Source organism: Dipodomys merriami, unplaced genomic scaffold (genome assembly GCF_024711535.1).
Source record: "Dipodomys merriami isolate MVZ:Mamm:240054 unplaced genomic scaffold, mDipMer1.0.p SCAF_49, whole genome shotgun sequence".
NCBI classification, from domain to species: Eukaryota; Metazoa; Chordata; class Mammalia; order Rodentia; family Heteromyidae; genus Dipodomys; species Dipodomys merriami.
The window spans coordinates 9,798,902-9,823,922 of NW_027206057.1; the positions used below are offsets into that span (position 1 = coordinate 9,798,902).

The 25,021-nt window shown below is 39.5% G+C and overlaps 1 protein-coding gene across 2 annotated transcripts in view; it reads left to right on the forward strand.

Moving 5' to 3' along the window:
- Nucleotides 1–18,627, forward strand: part of LOC138809252 (aldehyde oxidase 3-like) — a 93,066-nt gene extending 74,439 nt beyond the window's left edge. For both annotated transcript variants that reach the window (XM_069995772.1, XM_069995773.1), the window contains 4 exons: nt 5,293–5,358; nt 8,678–8,866; nt 11,902–12,069; nt 17,891–18,627. In XM_069995772.1, coding sequence (XP_069851873.1) covers nt 5,293–5,358; nt 8,678–8,866; nt 11,902–12,069; nt 17,891–17,944 — 477 coding nt within the window. In that variant the 3' untranslated portion in view covers nt 17,945–18,627. The remainder of the gene's footprint in view (nt 1–5,292; nt 5,359–8,677; nt 8,867–11,901; nt 12,070–17,890) is intronic.
- The last annotated feature ends 6,394 nt before the right edge of the window (nt 18,628–25,021 follow it).

Here is a 25,021-nt window from a genome sequence, read left to right on the forward strand (position 1 = left end):
CAAGCTAAACCCCAATCCAGTAAACAGAAACAAATAAATAAAATTAAATTTGAATTAAATGAATTAGAGTACCAAAAAACTGTAGAAAGAATGAACTAAACAAAGGGTTGGTTCTTCAAAAAAATTAATACAATTGACAGACTCTTAACAAATCATATGAGAAAAAAAGAGAACACACCCAAATAAACAAACTCAGAGATGAGAATGGAAACATCACTACAGAAACAGCCAAGATTCATAACATAATAAGGGGATACTTCTCAAACATTTATGCTATGTTTGAGAATCTGAAAGATATGAACAAATTTGTAGCAAATATTGACATGCCCAAACTAAACCAAGATGATTTAAAACAACTTAACACACATATCAAGCATCAAAATAGAAGCAGCAATAAAGACCTCCCACCCAAGAAAAGTCCAGAAAGCAAAAATTCACTACCACACTTTTTTTATGAAGCCAGCATAACCCTCATCCCAAAACCAGGCAGGGTCTCATCAAAGAAAGAGAACTATAGACCCATTTCTTTGATAAATATCAACGCAAAACTTCTCAACAAAATCTTGGCCAGTCGACTTCAACAACTCATCAAAAGAATCATACACCACGATCAAACAGGATTCATTTCAGCGATGCAAAGCTGGTTCAATATATGCAAAACAATTAATATAATTCATCACATCAACAAGAACAAGGATAAGAACCACATGGTTATCTCAGTAGATGCAGAAAAAGCATTTGACAAGATCCAATACCCCTTTATGATGAAGGCTCTGGAAAAACTAGGAATCCATGGAACATTCCTCAATATAGTAAAGGCTATATATGACAAACCTATAGCCAGCATTATATTTAATGGTGAAAAGTTAAAGCCATTTCCTCTAAATTCAGGAACAAGACAACTGTGTCCATTCTCCCCACTCCTCTTCAATCTAGTATTAGAATGCCTAGCTACAACAATAAGACAAGATGTAGACATAAAGGGGATGCAAATAGGGAAGGATGAAGTAAAACTCTCCCTCTTTGAGGATGACATGATCTTGTATTTAAAGAACCCCATGGATTTCACTCCCAAGTTACTTGAGCTAATCAGAAACTTTGGCAAAGTAGCAGAGTACAAAATTAACCCTCAGAAATCAATGGCTTTCCTGTATGCCAATAATGAGAAGAGCATGACTGAAATTAGGAAAGCAACCCCTTTTGTAATAGCCCCACAAAAACATAAAATACTTAGGAGTTAACTTAACAAAAGTGGTGAAGGACCTCTATGATGAAAACTTTAAAAACCTGAAAAAGGAAATTAGAGAACTAAGCAAGTGGAAAAACCTCCCATGCTCCTGGATTGGGAGGATTAACATCGTGAAAATGACAATACTGCCAAAGACTATCTAAAATTCAATGCGATACCTAACAACATTCCAACATCATTCTTCAAGGAAATAGAAGAAGCAATCCAAAAATTTATATGGAACAATAAAAGATCCCAAATAGCAAAAACAATCCTTAGCAGAAAGGACAGCGCTGGAGGAATATCAATTCCAAACTTCAAAGTCTACTACAAAGCCATAGTAATCAAAACAGCTTGGTACTGGCATAAGAACAGACATGAGGACAAATGGAATAGGACTGAAGACCCAGAAATGAACCCACAAGAGAGCCAAAGAAATAGAATGGAAGGAAGACAGCCTTTTCAGTAAATGGTGCTCACAAAATTGGTTAAACATTTGTAAAAAACTAAAACTAGATCCGTATATATTACCCTGCACTAGAATCAACTCCAAATGGATCAAAGACCTCGAAATAAAAGCAGACTCCATGAAAACATTACAGGAAGGAATAGGAGAAACTCCAGGACTTCTTGGCACAGGCCAAAATTTTCTTAATATAGAAACCCAGAAGCACAACAAATCAAAGAAAGGTTGGACAAATGGGACTGAATGAAACTGCAGAGATTCTGCAAGGCAAAGGATATAGCTAACAAGATCAACAGAAAGCCCATGGATTGGGAGAAGATCTTCACTAGCCATACAATGGACAAGGGTCTCATATCTAAAATATACTTAGAACTCAAAAAACTAAATCCCCTAACAACAAATCCTCAAAGAAACAACTGCTCCATTAACAAATTGGCTAAAGACTTAAAGAGAGACTTCTCTGAAGAAGAAATAAGAATGGCCAATAGACATATAAAGAAATGCTCAACCTCTCTAGCCATAAAAGAAATGCAAATCAAAACAACGCTGAGATTCCACCTCAACCCAGCTAGAATGGCTATAATCAAGAAATCTAGTAACAACAGATCCTGGAGGGGATGTGGTCAAAAGGGAACCCTACTGCATTGTTGGTGGGAGTGTAAACTTGTTCAACTACTCTGCAAAGCAGTATGGAGTTCCTCAAAAGACTCCACATAGAGCTCCCTTATGACCCAGCAATCCCACTATTGGGCATTTACCCAAAGGATCACAAACAAGGTCATACCAAAGCTACCAGCCCAACCATATTTATTGCAGCATTATTTACAATAGCTAAGATATGGAACCAACCCAGATGCCCCTCAGTAGATGAATGGATCAAGAAAATGTGTATATATACACAATGGAATTCTATGCCTCCATCAGAGAAAATGACATTGCCCCATTTGTTAGGAAATGGAAAGACTTGGGAAAAAATCATATTAAGTGAAGTAAGCCAGGCCCAAAGAAACATAGGTCCCATGGTTTCCATTGTTTGCAGTGACTAGTATAAGCAGAGTAGGTCAAAGGCTATGTACATACAACCATAAGAGATAATGTTAAGCAAAATATACCCCAAGACAGGGACACAAGAGGTTTTTTTTTCTTTCTTGCTATTATTTTCAATGTACTTATAATACACTATGTGGTTTTTTTGTCTCTATTGTATGTTCTTTCCCCCATGGTATAACCCCTGTTTTCACTGGATTTGATGCTGGTGCTCTGCACCTTGTATATATATTTTTGTAATGTGGGGAGAGGAAGGGATATTGCAGAATGCTTAAATGAGGATGCAGGCTGACCCATTGTGATGATGAGATGTACAGGACACTATATTGAAAACAAACTTTACAATGTTCGGGATGGGTGCAGGAGGAGTTGGGGAGGTGGAGAGGGAAGTCCAAGAAAAGCTACAATTGCCACTTGGAAACTAGGAAATGGCCTAACTAGATCCACAGAAGAGAACCCAGAGCTGCTAATGGAAGACCTGGTTCTAAATCAAAGAACCAGACAACAGCAAACACAAAACCACCAGAGGTGAATAGTGGGGGAAGAGAAAACAAAAGACATTCCATAGAAGAAAAGCTTGCAAATTGAAAGTTTGAAAGCACACAATGAAAAACTAATACAACTTTGGTGGGGTAAGGGGTGGGGAGGGAGAGATGGGAAGGGATGGGAAGGGGAAACAAAGGGGGAGGCAACAATGCTTGATAAGAAATGTACTCATTATCTTGCCCATGTAATTGTAACCCCTCTGTACAGTATTGATAACTATGAATCAAAAATAAGTATGTATGAAAAAATGAACAAAATGTTTACAATAAAATATACAGTCGTGGAACCTAGAAAAAGCTGAGGAGGCCAGACCTAGTGAAAAAGAGAATTATTGTATCAAAAAATCATACTGAGGAATTCACTGAGAATATAACCCAATAAGATATATAGCCAAAGAAAATGAAGGGAAAATTGAAATGCCTTAGCATATGTCAAATAGAAGTTTCAGTGGAAGTGTAAAATACTAGGAATGGTATGTTGATGATGTATTTGGTAGATTTTCATTGCAGTGACAAAAATAACTTGACATCGCAATGTAAGGGAGAAAGATTTGCTTAGCTCACAGTTTCAGAAGATTGAGTCTGTGATTGCTTTTCCTTTTAACACTTTGGGCAGAACACCACAGTGATAGTAATGGAAGCCTGTGACAGACAACCTTCTTCACCTCATGGCAACAGGAAACAGAGGTGGTACAGGAAGAGGCCAGGGTAAGACACAGGCCTCAAGTACATAACCTCGATGATTTGCTTCCTTCAATGAGGCGTGCCTCTTATCTTTCACCTTTTTTCCAATAAGGCCTCATAATATGGATCTATCAAGGGATTAATGCACTCACAGGTCAGAGCCCTCAGGATCTAATGGTAGGTTTATAGGTCCATTCTAGCTACCACAACTGAAGGAAACCATACAACCTATGTTTCTCTGAGTCTGGCTTCCTTCACTTACTATAATTTTTCTCCAAGTCTCTCCATTTCCTTATGAATGGTACAATATTCTTTCTTACAGATGAGTAGAATTCCATTGTATATATATTCCATATTTTCTTGATCCATTTATCCATGGGTTTTAATGACTTAAAAAAAACTACGCAGAAGAAGAAGTAAGGATGTCAATAGACATGGAACATCTCTGGCCATAAAGAAAAGGCAAATCAAAACAACATTGAGATTCTCACCACAGTTAAAATGGCCAGTATCAAGAAAACTAACACTAACCAACTCTGTTGTGGATGTGGCCAAAAGAGAACTCTATTGCCCTCTTGGTGGGAATGTAAACTTGTTCAACTACTCTGGAAAGCAGTATGGAGGTTCCTCAAGAGATTAAACATAGAGCTTCCCTATGACCCAACAATTCCACTTCTGGACATTTATCTAATAGAGCACAAACAAGGCCACATTATAGCTATTAGAACAACATTTAATAGCCTGTTTTCTTTCACTTGATATGCTACCATCCCATTCCCACATTATTATTTATTTCTATAATTGCTATGGTAAATGGCTTTGTAATATTAGGAGCGATTAAGGTCAAAATTTACAATTTTATAGTATTACATATTTATAAACTTCCAAAATTCTAATAGATTCCAATAATTCTATAATTATTACTTAATAACCTGTGATTTTATTTATTCCAAGTACAATGTTTTAACACTAATAGTTGCTATTTGTATGAGCTTTACTGTCACCACTTTGCTGAGGCATTTTATAATCACCTTGGAAACCTCCATCCAAAAATATTAAAATGTTAAATATTTTAAAATATTAAAAAAAAAAGAAATCTCAACAGTAGAGAAACAAGTGGTAGTGAGGCAAAAGGGGAATTTATTTCAGTAGGATAAACACTGAGAAAGACAGGAAGACTAATATCAGATCCCAATCCTTGAAGTGTGACTACAAGTCCACTCTTATGTAGACTCAGAAGATAAGACTGCTATCCTTTGCTCAAAAAAAAAAAGAAAAATATACCAATGTTGATCAAATGGTTTGTCTTTTATTCTCTACAGAACATTAGAACTGACATTGTAATGGATGCTTCTTTCAGTATAAATCCTGCTGTGGACATAGGACAGGTATGTGCACACCTTATTCCAAGTTATCACTAAATATTTCACTCAACTAATCACAGAATACATATTCTAGATATGATTTAAAAGAAGCAACTCTTTCTTCTGTTTCCTGGATATCATTAAGTAGTTTGTTCTATTAACTAAGATTATTTTTCTGTCCTTTATATGTATAATGCTATGGAAGGAGAATCCCTGAATTCTATTTATTCATTCAACAAACATCTATGAATTACACAGATGCCCCTGCCAAATGCACTTAATCAAGTGGAGCCTGCAATCTGTATTTTCAATAAATTGTTCAGGCATGTGTGGTATTACACACATCAATTGCTGATTCCTGAGATTCATTTAGTCCATTTATAGTCAGACAAAAAGTTTAGAAGAAGCAGAAACTACCTAATGAGAGAACAAATGAAGAAGAGGAGCATATGTCCAGAAACACTTAGGAAGTAAAATCAGAAATTGACCAGGGTTGGCAGAAAGAGTCAGTAGGTGAAGAAATTTAAAAAAGAATAGATCCCAAGTTTCCAATATGGGGACCTAGATATAGAAAATGCAAATTAATACTTCAGAGAGAGGAATATGAACTCAACTTGACTTTGTTGACTTCAAGTTGCCTATAAAAGATCCAAGTAGAAAACTAGGGGCCAGTGGTTCATTCCTGTAATCCTAGCTACTCAAAAGGCTGAGATCTGGGGCTCACAGTTTAAAGTCGGTCCAGGCAGGAGGGTCTGTGAGACTCTTACTTCCACTGAACTACCAAAATAAAAAGCCTGAAGTGGAGCTGTGGCTCAAGTGGTAGAGTGCGAGCCTTGAGTACAGGAACTCACAGACAGTTCCAGACCCTGGCAGCCCCAGGACCAGCACCAAAAAAAAATGTTTAGGTAGAAACAGCTAAAACATTGGATGTACAGGTCTTTAAACCTTGAAACCTGAGCTAAAGATGAATATTTTAGGCTGATCTACATAAAAGTGGTTATTGAAATTACCTAAGAATCAGGATCATGGCAATGAAGGAAGGAGCGATGGAGAGAGAGGATGAAAGAGAAATAGGCATTCATTAATGAACCTAAATATTTTAGCATATCGCAAATGAGAACAAATAAAAAGTTAAAAACTTCTTGCCCATGTAATTGTAACTCCTCTGTACGGTATTCTCACAATAAAATTTTTTTTAAAAAAAGTTAGAAAGTTTCTTTCAGCATAATGCTTATAGTTCCATCTAATTTTTGTGGGTCTAAATTCTATTTAAATAGCTCTTGAATTTAGAATACAATCAGATTAGACTGAAGTTTGTTAGAAGTTAGTCCTTGAAATGAGAAAAGAGAGGAATGGTACTGGGATGTGAGCCCAATGCTAAAGACATTCTCTATTGAGAAAGAACAGATCCAAGACCTTGAAGGCATCCTTAGAAGGGATATTCTGGTACCTAGAATAGTGGCTAACATTTTATCCTTTCACTGATTAGATGACTTTGTGGTGAAAAGACCTTGTTCCAGAGACTGAACAGGTCCCCACAAAAGAGACTGGGGCATCTGTTTCTAAAATCATTATTATGTAAATGGCTCAGCAAAACATTGAAAATAAACAATATTTGTTTTTACAAGCAAGTCTAAACATTTCTCCAAAACCTAGTCAGGGATTTTACAAGTCATTAGTCGTACCTGGAAGTTAAAAATGGAGTGCTGGACTCCAAAGGGAATCAGTCACTTAAAAGAATGACATGTCTAATCAACTCCAAATGGATCAAAGACCTCGAGGTAAAAGCAGACTCTCTGAAAACATTACAGGAAGGAATAGGAGAAACTCTAGGGCTCCTTGGTACAGGCCAAAATTTTCTTAATAAAGATCCAGAAACACAACAAATAAAAGAAAGGTTGGACAAATGGGATTGCATGAAATTGCAGAGCTTCTGCATGACAAAGGACATAGCTGAAAACCCATGGATTGGAAAAAGATCTTCACTAGCTACACAACAGACAAGGGCCTCATATCTAAATATACTTAGAACTCAAAAAGTTAAATTCCCCAAAAACAAAGTCTCAAAGAAACAACCGCCCCATTAAAAAGTGAGCTAAAGACTTAAAGAGAAATGTCTCTGAAGAGGAAATAAGAATGGCCAATAGACACATGAAGATATGCTCAACTTCTCTGGCCATAAAATAAATGCAAATCAAAACAACATTGAGATCCCACCTCATCCCAGTTAGAATGGCTATAATCAAGAATTCTAAAACAACAGATGCTGGAGGGGATGTGGCCAAAAGGGAATGCTACTACACTGTTGTTGGTAGTGTAAACTTGTTCAACCACTCTGGAAAGCAGTATGGAGGTTCCTCAAAAGACTACACATAGAGCTCCCCTAAGACCCTGTAATCCTACTTCTGAGCATTTACCCAAATGACCACAAACAAGGCCACACTAAAGCTACCAGCACAACTATGTTTATCATAGCAATATTTATCATAGCTAACCCAACTCAGATGCCCCTCAGTAGATGAGTAGATACACACACACACGCACACACACACACACACACACACACACACACACACAATGGAATTCTCAGCTTCCATCAGAAAGAGTGACACCCCCTCATTTGTAAGGAAATAGAAGGACTTAGGAAAAATCATATTAAGTGAAGTAAGCCAGACCCAAAGAAATATAGGTTCCATGGTTTCCCTTATTTGTAATAATTAGTATATGTCTAAGATAATCTTAGCAGATGAACAGAATAGCTCAATATCTATGTACATATGACCATAGAAGATAATGATAAATGAAATGAACTCCAAGACATGGACACAATACATTTTTCTTTGTTGTTGTTCTCCATGTACTTGATTCTTTTGTCTGTTCTTCCCCCTATGGTTAATTCCCTGTTGCCATTGTATTTGATTTTGGTACCCTGAGTATTGTATATATGTTTACCTGAATTAGGGAAGGTAAGGGGAACAACAAAATGGTAAGACACAGGATAAAAGGGGAACCAATGCAACAGTAATATTCCCAAGAAAATATGTTGAAAATGATCTGTACAACTTGGAGGGATTGGGGGGAAGGAAAGGGAGAAAATGAAGGAGGAGTAACAAGTTAGACAAGAAATGTACTCACTACCTTATGTAACTGTAACTGCTCTGATCATCACCTTGACAATAAAATTAAAATGTAAAAGAATCACATGTCCTTGACATGTTGAACTGAAACCCTTTTGTAAAAATACATAATGATAATAAAATTAATAAAAATTATATATTTGGGTGATACTTGGAAGGTCTTAAGGTAGCATGAAAGAGTAAGATTATTTCTTTCTATGTTGTAGATTGAAGGGGCCTTTGTTCAAGGTCTTGGACTTTATACCCTAGAGGAGTTGAAATATTCTCCAGAAGGAGTCCTCTATACCCATGGTCCAAAACAGTACAAGATCCCTTCAGTTACTGACATCCCAGAGGAGTTCCATGTGTCCCTGCTGACAACAACCCAAAACCCAAAAGCAATCTACTCCTCCAAGGTAAGCATCTCTGATCTACAGATCTGACAGTCTGAATTTAGGGATTTTTCTTCTAACAGGTGAGTGGATGGATGGATGGATGGATGGATGGATGGATGGATGGATGGATGGATGGATGGACCAATCTATATATCCATCAGGACAAAAACAATCACACTGAGGAATTCACTGAAAATAAAGCCCAAAGATATAGAAATAAGAGAACGTACGTGGAAAGACTATATTCAATGATGCCAAGGTCTGAAGGGTGAAGAGATGTTCATGATCCTCTTATTCTATGCTTCTCACCATAATGGGCTCTGCTACACCCAGTTCTTCAGTGATATGAATACACACAAAACTTCTTTCTCCCTAAGCTGGCCTGCAACTGCTGTCCTCCCACCTTTAGCCTCCCTTGTAGCTAGAGTTACAGTGAGCATTTCTGTGTCCTACTGTTAATTGAAAAGGCATCTTGCAAACTTTTTGCCCAGGCTTGTCTTGAACTATGATTTTTCCAATCTAAGACTCAAAAGCAGCCAGAACTTAATTTCTCCAATGTCTGTATATGTACCAACAACATATACATGTGTATATTGGGAAAACAAGACCGATAGATCTGACAGAAGAGTATAACCAACAAAACACTGCTTTGTAGAAACACTGTTTGAAAGTGTCTATATCTTTATTTAAGTCAGATGTAATCCCAGTGTAATTTGTCTAATAAACAAAATGAAAGACATATAGCCTCCTTATTCAAGTGTCAGGAATCACAACCTCAGAATCCCTCTAACTCAACCGCTGGGCCTTCAGCTTGGGAGGGCAGTGGGTCGGTGAGGGGAAGCCTCCAGCCACAGAGGAGAACCAGCTGCTAGTGAAGACAGGCCCGGAGGACCTTGCTGGACCAGTGTAGGTGGGGCAGAGAGTCTTTGATGATCTCCAAGTCAATGAAGCTTCCCTGGATCAAAAATCACACCACCACCTTTCTTCTCATTTCCAGCATTAGTCACCGTTTGAGGGATTTCTTAGGCAGACTATGAATTAAGGTGTGATTGATCTGTTAAGGAATAGATTTATCAGAAGTAAAACATTAGGGATAAAGTTATATAATCACAATAAAATGTGATTAAAAGAAGTGGTTCTTAACATGGTTTCTAGCACCTTGCACTATCTACCCTACCAACCTTTCGCAAAACTCTTTGTGCCATTATTTCTGCACAGCCTTCTTCACCTACCTGGTTGGGGCCAGCTTTTCCTTCCTTGACTGCTTTGCATACATCCCTTGCATCTGACAAGGTTCTTCAGAGAAACAGCTTTTGGCATGTATCTGTATACATGTGTATATGTATATGGACACGCATCGTATGTGTGCTTAAATCAAATGTAATGCCTATCTGCATGTATGTATATGTGTATATATGTTATATATATGTATATGTGTATATGTATGTATCCATAGAATGTGGAAGCTATATATTTTAAAGAACTGGCTCCCACAATTATAGGGGTAACAAGTTCAAAGTCTCTAAGGCAGGTCAGCAGGCTGCACACTTGAATACCATTTCTATGTTGAAGACTTGAGGTAGAATAATTCCTCCTCAAGGAAACTCTTAAGGACTTCAACTGGTTGAAGAAGACTCACTTGCATCATTAAGGGTTATCTTTTCTTAAAGCCAGTGTTAATCACCATGACATAACTTTCACATAAACACCTTTATGGGTGTTTGGTGAAGCAACTAGGTGCCATAGCACTCACTATGCTGCTGCACAAACATCACCATCATGCTACTTCTACCTGGGACCTCCCCTTCCTCCCTTCCTTCACCTGACTGACACTATCTCACCTGCAAGATGTCGCTATAAATGTCACTTCCTCAGGAAGCCAGTCCAGTCCCCACAACTATGCAAGTACCCACTGGTGTCCTATCTTATAGCAATTTTCTTGCCTCCATGTGTGTGCTTATTTCCTTGTGCATCTGAACTCTATGTGAGCAAGGCCAAGCAGGCTCTGATTGCCACACCAGGGCTGTTCTAACCCATAGATCACCTTTAGGCACATCAGAGAAAGACTTCTGGAAGCACCCCTCACAGACCAGGCAGGTATCTGCCTATATAACCAGGCAGAATTCTGACTTTACTTAGATTGTACCTTTCATGCAGAATAGAATGCATGAACTGTCCCTCCCATACAGTGTTTCAGGGCCTAGGTGCTGAGGTGCTCGGGTTTTCCTCAAAAGACATCTAACCCAGAGACCCTCAGTGGCATGAATGACACCAGAATCTCCTGGAAGAGGCACATGGATTTTGAAAAGGCTATGACTCATTATTCTATTCTCAGGTTGTAGCTTGGTAAAGCTTTTGGACTCATTGTTTTAATTCAGAGCAATTTGGATAAGCTCTTGGCATGGGTCTACCTAGGAGTGTCAGCTACTGGGGAGATGTTTCACTACTTTCCTCATCCTTTAATTCCCCAGTTGGCACTGGAGGTAATATCTGTAACTGTGGCTAGTTTCATCAGCCACACCCACATGGTCTTCTTAGGTAGGAGCATGCCAGGCCTCAGCCAAGAATCTTGCCATCTGGTTAGCATTGCCAGCATTGGGGATTACTACCTGGGCTTGCCTTCCTCTGGAACAGATCACCCTTGGGACCCAGCCAGTACCCCAAAACAAATAGAGAATAAGTGCTCTAGCAGAGCTCAACGCTGACCTAGAGCTAGTCCTGAGAGATAATTACAAAGATCATCACCTTGAGAACAGAATGAGCCTCTGTAGGCAAGGAGTTGGAAGAAACGAGAGGCTGCCAGCCTCAGTTGACCCATGTGCAGTCAGTGGTGGAATTATGTAACATTCACTGAACCCCTATGTGAATCAGCCATTGGGCCACCCAAGGAAACAGAGAGCTGCCCGCTAGACATTGTGGGAATGGAAGGGAATAGAACCCCTCTGGGTATTCTTTAGCTCAGGTCAGTGATCAGTATGTCCACTCCTCCCTACACCCATGGGATGACTACTCTAGGTTGGGTTTCTAAAAAGTCTTTCTTTCTCCTTCACCTCCAGGGCCTAGGCGAGTCTGGAATGTTTCTGGGGTCTTCAGTGTTTTTTGCCATAGCGGATGCTGTGGCTGCAGCTCGCAAGGAGAGGGGCCTGGCCCCACTTTTGGCCATGAACAGTCCAGCCACACCAGAGCAGATTCGGATGGCCTGTGTGGATCAGTTTACAGAGCTGGTATGAGACTCCTCCGTCTTGTCTGTGAATCTCTGTAACTACTTCAGTGGTTCTCGGTGCATGTGGGGCTGGGGCACACACATCAATTCAAAAGAAAATTCACAGGCCCAGCAAGCATAATTTCTCCATTCAGAAATGATACTTACTGTGAGTTTTCAAATGGGAAGCTAAAGGACTTTGTTTTTGGTGGTTGTGGGGACTGAATTCTGGGCCTGGGCGCTGTCCCTTGGCTCTTTAGCTCAAGGCTAGTGCTCTACCACTGGAGCCACAGCGCCACTTCTTGTGTTTTCTGCTTATGTGGTACTGAGGAATTGAACCTAGGGCTTCATGCATGCAAGGCAAGCACTCTACCATTCAGCCATCTTTCCAGCCCCAGATTTTTATATTTAATATAAGAAATATAGATGTTAAAAGGGCTAAGAAATATCCAGGAATGGCAGTATACACTGTAATCTTAATACTTAGAAGGTTCAAGGTTGGCCTGGCCTGGGCTGACAGGTCTTATAGCAAGACCCTGCCTCAAACCAAAACAATGGTCTTTTCCATCTAGGTCCTGGAATGGCTGCAATGGACTGATGTGCAGGACTTGAATTTAGATGATTGGACTCAAATCACAGCTCAGTCATTTACTAGCTATAAATAGGACTTTGGGCAAGTTTTGACCCATTATTTTTTATACTTAATGTGGAGAACATATCTGCCTACTTATATTAAATGAGTATTAAATAAGCTTAGTTCTAAAAGTGCTTAATGTAGCGTTGGCATTTTTAACCTTTGAATCAATGTTAGTGGTGGCCATTATAATTACAATTATTATTAGAGCACACACAGGTCCTGGGTATCCAGCCATATGTTTTCTGATTTTTTTAATCTGTTGCACTATAATGGAAAACTGAGCCATGAGAGAGGCACAGTGCAGGAGGAGATACATGTCTGGGATTTAGCAAGGATACTACATCCCTGACCCATTATCCTAATGAGTCAGCTGAAACTTCCCTGACAAACTTGACTAAATAATATATTCTAAAATGCATATGAAAAGATACTAACGACAGTATGTGGCAGTCAATAGTTATAACTTTTTGTTGTTATTGTAGTTTTGTGCCAGGCCTAGGGCTTGAACTAAGTCCCAGGCATTAACCCTGACCTGCTTTTTCTCAAGGCTAGTGCTATACCACATGAGCCTCAGTTCTACTTCTGGCTCTTTTTTGTTGGTGGTTAATTGTAGATAGACATCTACAGATTTTTCTTTGAACCAGTCCTCAGGTCTCAGCCTCCTGAGTAGTTTGAATTTCAGGCATGAGCCACCAGTGAAGACCCAAAAACAAATTTTTATGGTATACCAAAAAATTGTGGCTAGGTACTTAAGAAATGGCCAAGAAAATGGAAAAGGATCTCACTCATGGAGTTTTGGGGTAGTTAAATGACATAGGATCTTTACATGAAATTGGTATGAGAACTGTTAACAGCCCAAGAGCAGCCCTTCAGAAATTGACAAAAAGGAAAGTATCCAGCTAGTAGGAGAGTTATAGAAAAGCAGACATAAAGAAAAAGGAATTCCTACTGGAGGAAAAAGCTAAATCAAAGGCATTGGTGAGAAAGGGCAGAACGACATAAATAATGTCTCAGAACACAGAACATTTGGTTTGGCTAGAGGACAGAATTTGAAATGGAACATGTGGTGATTAAACTGGAAAAATAGCCAAGCCATGTTGCTTGTCATCCAATTGGCTAGAACAAGCCGAGTCAAAGATAAGTACAATTTGTATTCAGGGTGATAGGGGAGGATGTGGGTACTCAAGAGCAACAGAGGATCTAGTTTCAAAGGGAACATGATGAATTTGCTTTGTGATTTATAGCGTGGTAGTTAGTTAAGGGATTTATCCGACAGGCAGCTAATGCAGGATTGGCAAGAGAATTAGGTTGCAGACAGATTTGTGAGTCATTAGTATAAAGCAGTAATTAGAGCCTGTGAAATGGGATAAACCTCACCAGAGGGTGAACTCATACAGAAGGAAGAAAGCACGAGATGTAAAGAGGAGGGGAAGGAAAAGAGAAGAATGGTGGAAAGAAAGGCAAGAATGAGGCAGGAGATGGGAAGACAGACGTGGGATGACAGAGCAAAGAAGACAGGAAACTCTCAACACCTTGACACCTGTTCACTGGGCCTGAAGCACCTTCAGACAGGACTGACCATCTGCATGGAAAGAGGTTACAAGTACAGAACAGGATGTAAAAGGTGTGATCATCCCCCACCCCCACCCACACATGCCTAAACGACAAATTCCACTCATCTGAAGACTACTGCATCATAACATAACCTTGCCATGGAGCAAGGCACCCCAAACTCCCGTGGTTGAGTGGAGACAGGAGGCCATCCCTCCTGGCTCCCGCTGCCTCTTGCTCCCTTTCACAACCACACTATGACAAGAACAGGAGGTGAAAACCTTTGTGGAGCATGGGTGCTGTGGCCATGGTGACATCCGGTGATCCTGAAGATGAAATATGCCCCAACTCAAACTGTTTGCCTGCCTGGGAGGTCATTGTCAGGACTGATGAATCTTCACTAACTCAGCCCTAGGCAGAAGCAACTGACCATTCGGGTCCAAGTCTTCCAGTGCCCCAACCTCATTCCATCCAACAAATTTGAACCTGTAAGAATGTCATGCGCCCAGTGCTGAACCAATATTAGTTATTGCTCTGTGCCATCGGCAGGATCCATTCCATGAGGAGACTGGAAGGTTCTTCCTTCTCAGATAAGACAAAGTCAAACCATCCCCTCACACCACTCTCACCCCAGAGGGAGCTTTGGGGAGATGCCCAGCTGAGGAGAGCAACCTGGTCCTCTTCTCCAAGAGGCCCACACAGCCCCACTTAGCCCTGCATGTGGTGACCCTTCTTTGCCAGCCTATAACATCAGGGACTTCCTGGGACTCAAGCGGCCAGCAAGGGTGATGCTCCTCACAGCCCTGAAGATGCAGGGGGAAAAGGCAACTGCAAGGACAAAGCTCTAGCAGCAGCCTCACTTGTCCTGGGCATCTTGCCGACAGCAGAAGAGAATATATGCAAACCATGTTCATTCCAGCTAGGCCCAGTGGTTCTTGGAAAGCAAGAGATGGAACGTTTTAAAGAATTCATCTGAAAAGAAAAGCACAATAAATATGGTTTCAAGTAACGATACTTTGTCACCCACAAGTTTCAAAAGAGTTATTAATGTCTTAATGTAGGAAGTGGAGCTGTGGCTCAAGACACAGAGCACCAACTTTCAGCAAAAAAGCCAGATGAGAGTGCAAAGCCCTGAGTTCAAGTCCCAGTATCCTAGCAGTGCTTACACATGTGAACATCTTAACGCAAGTACAAATGAATGGATGGACATTCTACTTTCAAGAAATGAATGTCTTCCTCTAGTGCATGCTCTGTGCAGGTAAAAGAGTGTCACTGAAACAGAGACCATTTCCCAAGAAGAAGAATGAAATACTGCTGTTATCCTTGAAACTAAACAGAGGCAAAAATGTACCTGTGTTCATTTGAGGACCAGCTGCCTAACTTTCCTGAGTACCGATGACCAGGAATTCATTCTTGAAAGGGTTGTCCTCCTTTATAGAGTATTGGTTTGCTAGGCTCTGAATAGAAGTGGACAGGACCCAGAGAATGAGAGTTGAGAGAACCTGGAGGGAATGGTTTGCTATGAGGAAGATCCACCAGTGGAGTGGACTGGTTAATTGCCTATATGGTGAGAAATATTTTTCTAGCCCTAGAAGCTGAATAAGTCCCATAGTCGATATGTGCAGTTTCTACCATGAAATATTAGCATTCAGATTATTTTCACCCTCTTTTTCTGGCATCAGAAAACAAAATTGGAAAAGTGAAATCAAATCATAGCTCTTGGAATACACCAAGAGCATATGGGTGGGACAGCAAAATTCTGGTCTTCTACACATTTCACAAGAAAGGAAAACTGCTTGTGTTTTTCAATACAAAATGCAAGAGAAGGAGTATTTCACCAGCTGAAACTTCTTTTTTAATTTTATTTTATTTTATTTTATTTTATTTGAGAACATACTGTACAGAGGGGTTACAATTACATGGGCAGGATAATGCATACATTTCTTACCAAGCATTGCAGCCTCCTCCTTTGTTTACCCTTCACCTCCCTTCCCAGCCTCCCCCCTCCCCCCCACCCAATCATACCCCCCTCCCTCCCCCACACCGACATTGTAAAGCTTGCTTTGACATGACATTTTGTACTTCTCATTGTTGCAACAGGTCCACCTGAATCCTTAAACGACTTGTTTGTCCCCATCTCCTCCACATGTTATACTGACATCAAATAAAGTGAAAGCGGGGGTTACACTGTGGGGGAGAGACATACAAAGCAACAAAGAAATAATCTTATAAAAGTGTTAGAAACACATGCATGAAAGAAACAAAAACATTAAAATACATATTTAAGGGTTCGTTTTCCTAACATCACATTATCTGACCTTTTCCGCTTGACTCATACCTATACTAGATATTGCAAATAAGGAAAACCATGGGACCTATGTTTCTTTGGGCCTGGCTTATTTCACTTAATATATTTTTTCCAAGCCTTTCCATTTCCTAACATATGGGGAAATGTCATTCTTTCTGATGGAGGCATAGAATTCCATTGTGTATATATACCACATTTTCTTGATCCATTCATCTACTGAGGGACATCTGGGTTGGTTCCATATCTTAGCTATGGTAAATAATGCTGCAATAAACATAGTTGTGCTGGTAGCTTTAGTGTGGTCTTGTACCAGCTGAAACTTTGCAAATGTATTATACCTTCTTTAATTGAATGACTCCCCCCACCTGTGTAAATCAAAGTCACAACATGATAAATGTCTATGCATGAAGGCTTCTTTATTATGCTCAATTTAGGAAAGATTTAAAGAAAGAAATGATCTTTCCAATTCATTATGCTATGAGGATGTCAACTGGTGCTTTCTGGTTTATCAGAAAAAACTGAAAAGATTTAAGAAATTCTATTTTGTGCAATAAATATAAATTTTCTTTTTAGATAAATTTAGGTAAATGTATAAATTTTATAAACCCTACTGAACATCAGAGAATTCGTTACTCATCATAACTTTTTTCTTATTTAGGCAAAAAATTACTTCTATTTTATTTTTGAATTAATGTATTTTGTAGCATTGGGGGCTTCATTGTGGCCTTTCTGTATTATACACACAGTTTGCTAGATGAAAGACTGAAGGAAAATTTGATTGCCTAAATAGAAATTCTATGTTACTAGGTATATTTAGCTTTTCCCTCACTTATTACATATTTAATCATTTCTCAGTTTCCATATCCAAGTAAGTGCTTATTTTTTAATTCCATACCTTCTGAGTTTTTAGGAACTAAAAGTTAAATTTAAATTTATTTAAAGCTACAGTGATATTGTAGTCATTTAACTTTTGTTATTTTTCCTTAGCAAAAACCTCAGACAAATAAAAACTTCAATCTTAAATTAAAAAACAATGAAAACATTCTGAATTCAATCAGCTAGGTCTTCATTTTATATACAATTATTAAAAAGTCTACAAAATTATAAGCAGATGCATAAATATTAAGCACCTGAAGAGTATTCTCTGTTCTTTATATCTTGTTTCAATTTTAATAAAATTCTACTCCCTATGTAAACTCAAATTTTTATATTATTATATTTATATTAGATAATGTAATAATTTAGATTAAGTATTTACTTTAAATATATTGCTGCTGATTATATGGGTACTTTTATTTTTTCTTTTTTTCAAGCACATTCCCTAATTTTTCTGAATTTTTCTTTTAGGTTCCACAAATTGATTCTGAAGGCTGTAAACCTTGGTCCATCCCGGTTGCCTAATGTTTTGTTTTCAAGAACAAACATTAACTTCTGACGGATTTAAAGACTCAGCAGGTCACTAGTGTAAGCATCTTTATCTAAAAGATATGATTTCTTTATATAAGAAATTCTTTCTATAAGAAACTGAGAGTTTTATGTAACAAATTCTTTATAAAAGAAGTTGGGAGCAATTCTTACATCTTCCTATTTAATATTTACAAACTATTTTGTAATCTTCAATTATACATATATAAGCAAGATGTTTCTGAAACTTCAACAAAAATATGGTGTTTGATTTGGTATAATCAGCATAGTATTTTTCAATTGTGAACCATTCTTCTATCCTAATTCAGATAAGATAAAAGCCTAGACTACAATGATCTTGTTCTGAGAGGAAAAAAAAAGAAATCAGGTTGATTGCTGGCAGCTTGTGAAGTATCTTATTTAAGATAATATTCTGCATTAAATACTGGTATATCATAAGTGATCATTCATAGCACCTATAAAGTCAGTATTCACTTGCTTATTTCAATGCACAACTTTGCTGACAGTTCACTTAATGTGCTAAGGCTCTCCTTTATCAAAGAATTATTGATTTACTCAATGAGTTGCTGAATAAAGGAGGGTCACCTCCTAACATGATTTGTAGGAAGGCAATTAGGAAAGATAATTCCATAAAACAATAAAAATATTTGCCACCGTAACATCAACAAAACAGTGTTCAGCCTCTTTCTACTTGTTGAATTTTCCCCTATCTCTGTGTTCAAAATGAAGATTAGTTGTATTTGGTTGCACAAAATAAACCTGTGAATGAGGCCAAATAAATAGTCAATAAATATGCCTTTAGGTTAAGTTCAAAATGCATGAACACTCAATATTTTCAGTATTCAAAGCACATTCAAATGCTATCCAGTTGGAAGTATTCTAATGCCAATTTCCAATGGGGGAAAAGTACACAATAACAGACAGAGACTTCTTTTTGTCTAATTTTTATATATGCAGAATTTTCAGTGGCCATGATTTTCATCAAGATGATTTTGTACACAACATCACCATAAATCCACTCAACCCAGTAAATCCTTTTAGGATATTTATTCATTTCTTATCTTTACCATCTATGCTTTCATTTCCAACGCATGAGCAGTTTGTCTGAGGTCCAATGAAAAGAATGAAGGATGGTATACTAACTACCCAGGAATAGGAAATTAGGGAGGCAATTTATATACCATGGAGGTTCTTGTGAGTTTGGGCAGAAACTGCAACCATAAGACTAACACAATGACCACTAACATGCATGTCTTTTTCCAGTTTCAAACATTTTCACATCCTCTGTTGAACATGAGGCTTCCTAATGTGATTAGAGGGATTCATAGCAAATACTTATCACAATAGGAACCACCCAGAAAAAGGCCCAGAAAGAGCACAGATTGTTCTCTAGGCCACATTGATTAGGTTTATTATCAGGTCTTTAGAAAGAAATAACAAAAAAAAAATTGATGACAAATACTAAAACCTTTAGTATTAAAGTATGTATGTAGTCATTTTTGAGAATGTTCTTTTTTAATACCAAAGCTACATATGTGCATAAGAGGCATAATGACCACTGTATGGCCGTCCACTGACAATGCTACCGGGAAGGCCCAAAGGACCAATTTCACAGATGCCTATCTTAGCCCTCTCAAAACCACAAAGGTGTGATTTTTTTTTATACTGGAGCAGTCATATGCAGTCGCTGACCTATTTATAGGAGGAAAGCCCTAATTTTATACCTTCGAGTAGCCCCAACCCAACAACTTGGGGCAGTTGGTCCTTATTTGAATTTTCTGATCTTGAGGTGTAGTTGAATTTTACTGGTAAACCATTCCTTGCTATCTTCTTATTCTGTAGTTCTTGTGTTGCATCTGAAGCAGCAACTTAGATTTTGCACCCCCCCCCCCAAAAAAAAAAAAGAACCAAGAAGGACCCTACAATGTTCAGGCTCTAAGTGGCCAGACTCATGCATGAACAGATCTTTGTTCCTACTCATCTGTGTTCTAAGCTGCACCAAAAGAAGCAGTCTGGAAAATAAAACAAAATGGTATTATTGTATTGTTCTGTCTCTCTGTTTCCTAAAGAATATTAACTGAAATCTGATTTGTAACTCATCACAGCATTTTTGAGGAGTACTAAAATTTTCCTCAAAGAGGGAGATGGGGAGAATGTAATCATAATATTCAATGTCTATCCTATGAAACTAAGAAAATTGAGAGTAGGGGTTGGCTTGGGAGAGATGGGAAGAATGATGAAAGGGGTGATATCAATCAAGATGTATTGTACTTATAAGAACGATTTGTTGGATGGTAACTCCTTTGTATAATTAAAGAAAATAAAAATGGTTTCCTCTAAATTTCTCAAGCCTTATGACTTCTGTTCCTCCAAAGTCCATCAAATTTTGGCCCAGGTCCAGCTTATCTGCCAGTATTTCCTTGTCTTTGCCTTCTTTGTGTTGCTTCCCTATATCACTCAGCTTGCTTTCAGCAAAAGAAAGCACAAGATCAATCTGAGAGGAAGAAATTCCTCTCTGTGGAGGAATAGATATCGAGAAAGGAAGACAGAACACATTTCCTCAGTCTACCTAGTCACAACTGCAATAACTGCAGACCAAAAAAAAAATGTTAAGATACATTTTGGTCCACTGACAAGAAACCGTATACTGCTAGAAAGTCCCTTGGCTGAGATCAGCTCATGCGAGGAGCTGTGAAGAGGCTGTACCACAGGAGAACAGAAGTGCTAGAATGTTCTGCACTGCTGCTCAGGCTGAAATACCCACAGAGACCTGTGGGGAGAGGATTTTGCTTCAAATAAAGAGAACAGGTCTGAACTTTATTCCCTAGCCATCCATGTGGAGGATCATTTCCATTCTTCGGTTAAGTAGTTGCATGGCAGCAAGAACCCAAGAGAAGTCTCCATCCGTTCAGAGCAGAACTAGAATCGAGAAACACTCAAATCAAATATAGATTGTACGGTCTCTACAAATGTTATGGGAATATTTGAAGGAGGCATTATCCTTTAATTCTGTTTCAGGAAATCTTATTTCTACCTGTACATTCTATTTGTCCCGTGTGGACAAATTAGTGTTTAAACAACAGATGTTCTCTTGTGGAAGTCCCCAGAAGACAAGGCCACTTGGCTCTCAGCCTTTGTTTCCAGGGAGGATGAGACTTCCTAGCAGGACAATGGAAAGTCCAGAGCTTCACAATTTTTTTGGACAAAAGAGATCTAACCCTACTGATAACACAAGAGCTCAGTAAATATCTAACTCCAAGGTGTAATTGCAGGTTTCACATGCTAGCAGTGGCCAGGTCACCCTTATGATTACAAGCTTGGGCACAGAGCCCTAAGGCTCTGGCAGGGTCGCCATGCTATTCAATCTTCCAGAACAGCTGGTGATCTCTACATACACATTTCTGTTCACCAGGGAGGCATTGCCACTCCACCTGCCTGAAAAGAAATGCATCAAAATAGGCAGGATTCAGACTTGTCAACACATCTCAAAGGGTCACACTGGGTCTGCCCACCAGCTACGTTTTCATCAGTGGCAAAACCAAGCCTGCTCAGCCAGTGCCTAGAAGCATTCAGGGTCACACACTCCAATTTTAGAAAACGTGATGGATGAAAGCTGGGCGATGAATTGCTCTGACATTTTTAAAGCTGTAGTAGTTTCTATTTCATGTGCCAGGGAAACTTTATTACTCTGTTAGGGTAGACTATTCTAGCACTCCAGGGAAGCTAAAAATCAGTCACTGTCTCACCAAGTAGCTAAAGAAACAAGTCAAGTAAAATTATAAATAGGAACTTCATAGGACTCACACTCAGATTGGTAAAACTTGTAACTATCTTTCCAGTATTTCTGCTCTCTCCTTTGCAAAAGGGAAGATTTATTTTTTCCTCAAAGTTTATTAAGAGTAGCTGAACTAGCATGGGGAGGCATTTTACCAGGCACGTGCTTGAATGAAGAGTAAAAATTAGCTATTACACAAATTTAAACACTCACATACATACTTAACTTGTATCCCAAACTCCATTCTACTCTCAAACTGCATTCCACTAGGTTCAAAAAACCTAGCCCTACTCAACTGAGATGCAACCCAGCAGTATGAAAACCCTACCACGGACTCCAAGCACGGGACATCCTCTGGAGGCATCAGGAAAATGTCTACAAGGTCACCTGTCGTTGTTTTCTAGAATTTCTTCCATGATTTCTAAGCCTGTTTTGAAACAGCCCTGATAGCTAGGCCCTGGTGGCTTAGACCAATACTTAAATACTCAGGAGGTTGACATCCGAGGAGAATGATTCAAAGTCAGCCCAGGCAAAAAGTATAGGAGATTCTTTTTTTTTTTAATTTAATTTAATTTTATTTGTGAACATACTGTACAGAGGAGTTACAATTACATGGGCAGGATAATGTGTACATTTCTTACCAAGCATTGCAGCCTCCTCCTTTGTTTACCCTTCACATCCCTTCCCAGCCTCCCCCCTCCCCCCCAATCCCAATCCTTCTCCTTCCCCCCCCCTCCCCCCCACCCCGCACCGACGTTGTAAAGCTCGTTTTGGACATGACAACTTGTACTTCTCATTGTTGCAACAGGTCCACCTGAATCCTTAAACGACTTGTTTGTCCCCATCTCCTCCACATGTTATACTGACATCAAATAAAGTGAAAGTGGGGGTTACACTGTGGGGGAGAGACATACAAAGCAACAAAGAGATAATCTTATAAATACGTTAGAAACACAAGCATGAAAGAAAAAAACATTAATATACACATCTAAGGGTTCATTTTCCTGACATCACATTATCTGACCTTTTCCGCTTGACTCATACATATACTAGATACTACAAATAAGGGAAACCATGGGACCTATGTTTCTTTGGGCCTGGCTTACTTCACTTAATATAATTTTTTCCAAGTTTTTCCATTTAGTATAGGAGATTCTTATCTCCAATTAATCAGCAAAAGCCAGAAGTGAAGGTGTAATTCAAGTGGTAGAGTGACAGCCTTGAGCTAAAAAAAAAAAAAGTGAAAGCGCTTTAGATCCTGAGTTCAAGCCCTAGTATAAGGGAGAGAAAGAAAGAAAATGAAAAAGAGAGAGAAAGAGAAACAGCGTCAGAAGACAATGAGACAGAGAAAAGGAGGAGGAGGAAGAAGAAAGAAAGAAGGAGGAGAAGGGAAGAGGGAGGAAAAAGGAGGAAGAGAGGAGAGGAGAGGAGAGGACAGGGGAGGGGGAGGGGAGGGGAGGAGAGGGGAGGGGAGGGGAGGGGAGGGGAGGGGAGGGGAGGGGAGGGGAGGGGAGGGGAGGAAAAAGAGCCTAGGCGTCAGTTAGTCTTTTCTGATTTCCTGCTATGAGTTGTACTCTGAAGACAGACGGCTGGACTGCCCTCACTAACATCTGAAGAGTGCGCAGAGCAGGCTCAGGTAAGTACATCCACTAACTATTCAGAATGGTCTCCCAACACAACAGAACTAGGACTTTTCCCATGCCACTTATTCTACAATTCTCGTCGAGTTTGTGCTTAGGTCATCAATAAGCTGACCATTGAGGAAATTGACCTCTCCAGTCTATACCCTCCCCTGAGCTCCAGATTCCTATATCCAACTGACTTGGATAATCAAGGAGACAACTTAAACTGTACAAGTCTAAGAGAGTTTGACTCCCTTTGCTTCAGAGGCCAACATCACATCCCCGGTCTTCTCATCTCCGTGAATGGCATCACCACTCACACAGTTGCTCAAGCCAGGTCCCTAGGATTCATCCTGAGTCCTCTCTTCCCTTTACCCCCATTGCATGGCTATCTATCAGCTGGTCCCACTGTATCTACCTACACAATTCATACCAAGGCTGTCCTCTCCATCTTGATGCCAAACTACCCTACATTGCCAGAGTACACAAAAATAGCTTCAGATCCAGTCTCCAGGATACCAACAGTAATTCTTTTCTACCCAATGAAGTACTCAGGTTTAAATCACACCCTGTTATATCCTAGCTGGGATATAACTGAGGGCTTCAAGCCTTTGTTCTGGCCCTGTGGTCCCTGACTTTCTCCCACACCCCCTTGCTCCCACTCCACCCCCACAGCCATGTTATTCTTCCTTCTGCCATTTCCATAGCCTACCTCATTTCTTCCTTAGGGCCATTGTACTTTCTGCTCTGTCCCTAACCTATTCTTGGGGGGGGGGGGCTATACTTTTAGGACACTGCATAGATGCTACCTAAACTTGAACTTGAATTAACAAATAACCTAGCTGCATTAGTGTTTGTTTGTCGGTTGTGGGGCTTGAACTCTGGGCCTGGGCACTGTCCCTCAGTTCTTCAGCTCAAAGCTAGCACTCTACCACTTGAGCCCCAGTGCCACTTCCAGTTTTCTGGTGGTTAATTAGAGATGAGAGTCCCCTTCCCAGACAGGCTTTGAACCGTGATCCTCAGATCTCAGCCTCCTGAGTAGCTAGGATTACAGGCATGAGCCACTGGTGCTCGATTTCTTTAGATTTTGTTTCTCCAGGTGTTTATCATCCTGTCACATTAGATATAAATGACATTTTATCTAGTACTTCACAGTTTCTGTAAGATACACACATACACACACACACACACACACACACACACACACACACACACACACACACACACCTGAGCTCCATGGAATGTGAACCTTGTCAAGCAACAATAAGTATTTTCAAATGAATGCTTTAATTTGATAGTCATATTCCTGTTAAGTATGCCCATGCAATTCATGTGCAAGAATAAAACAAACTACAATGTACACCTCTCTAAATCACAATATGCACTTTCTCTCTTGTCTTCACACAGATGATGGTTCTCTCGTCTAGAAACAGCCTTCCTTTGTTTTTCTTGTGAGCTCTTGTTCATCCTTCAAAATCCTATTCAGGCAATGAGCACTCAATGGGGATGAGGCTGACCTCGATGGAGGCAGCAGGACAGAGGAGCATGCAGCCAGCTGGTGAGATTAGAAGCAGGGGCTTGGAGGAAGAATGGATTGGAATCTCTGGGGTGAAATCCTGCCCAAAGCCTGGGGCTCTCACTTTCCAGAAGGTAAAG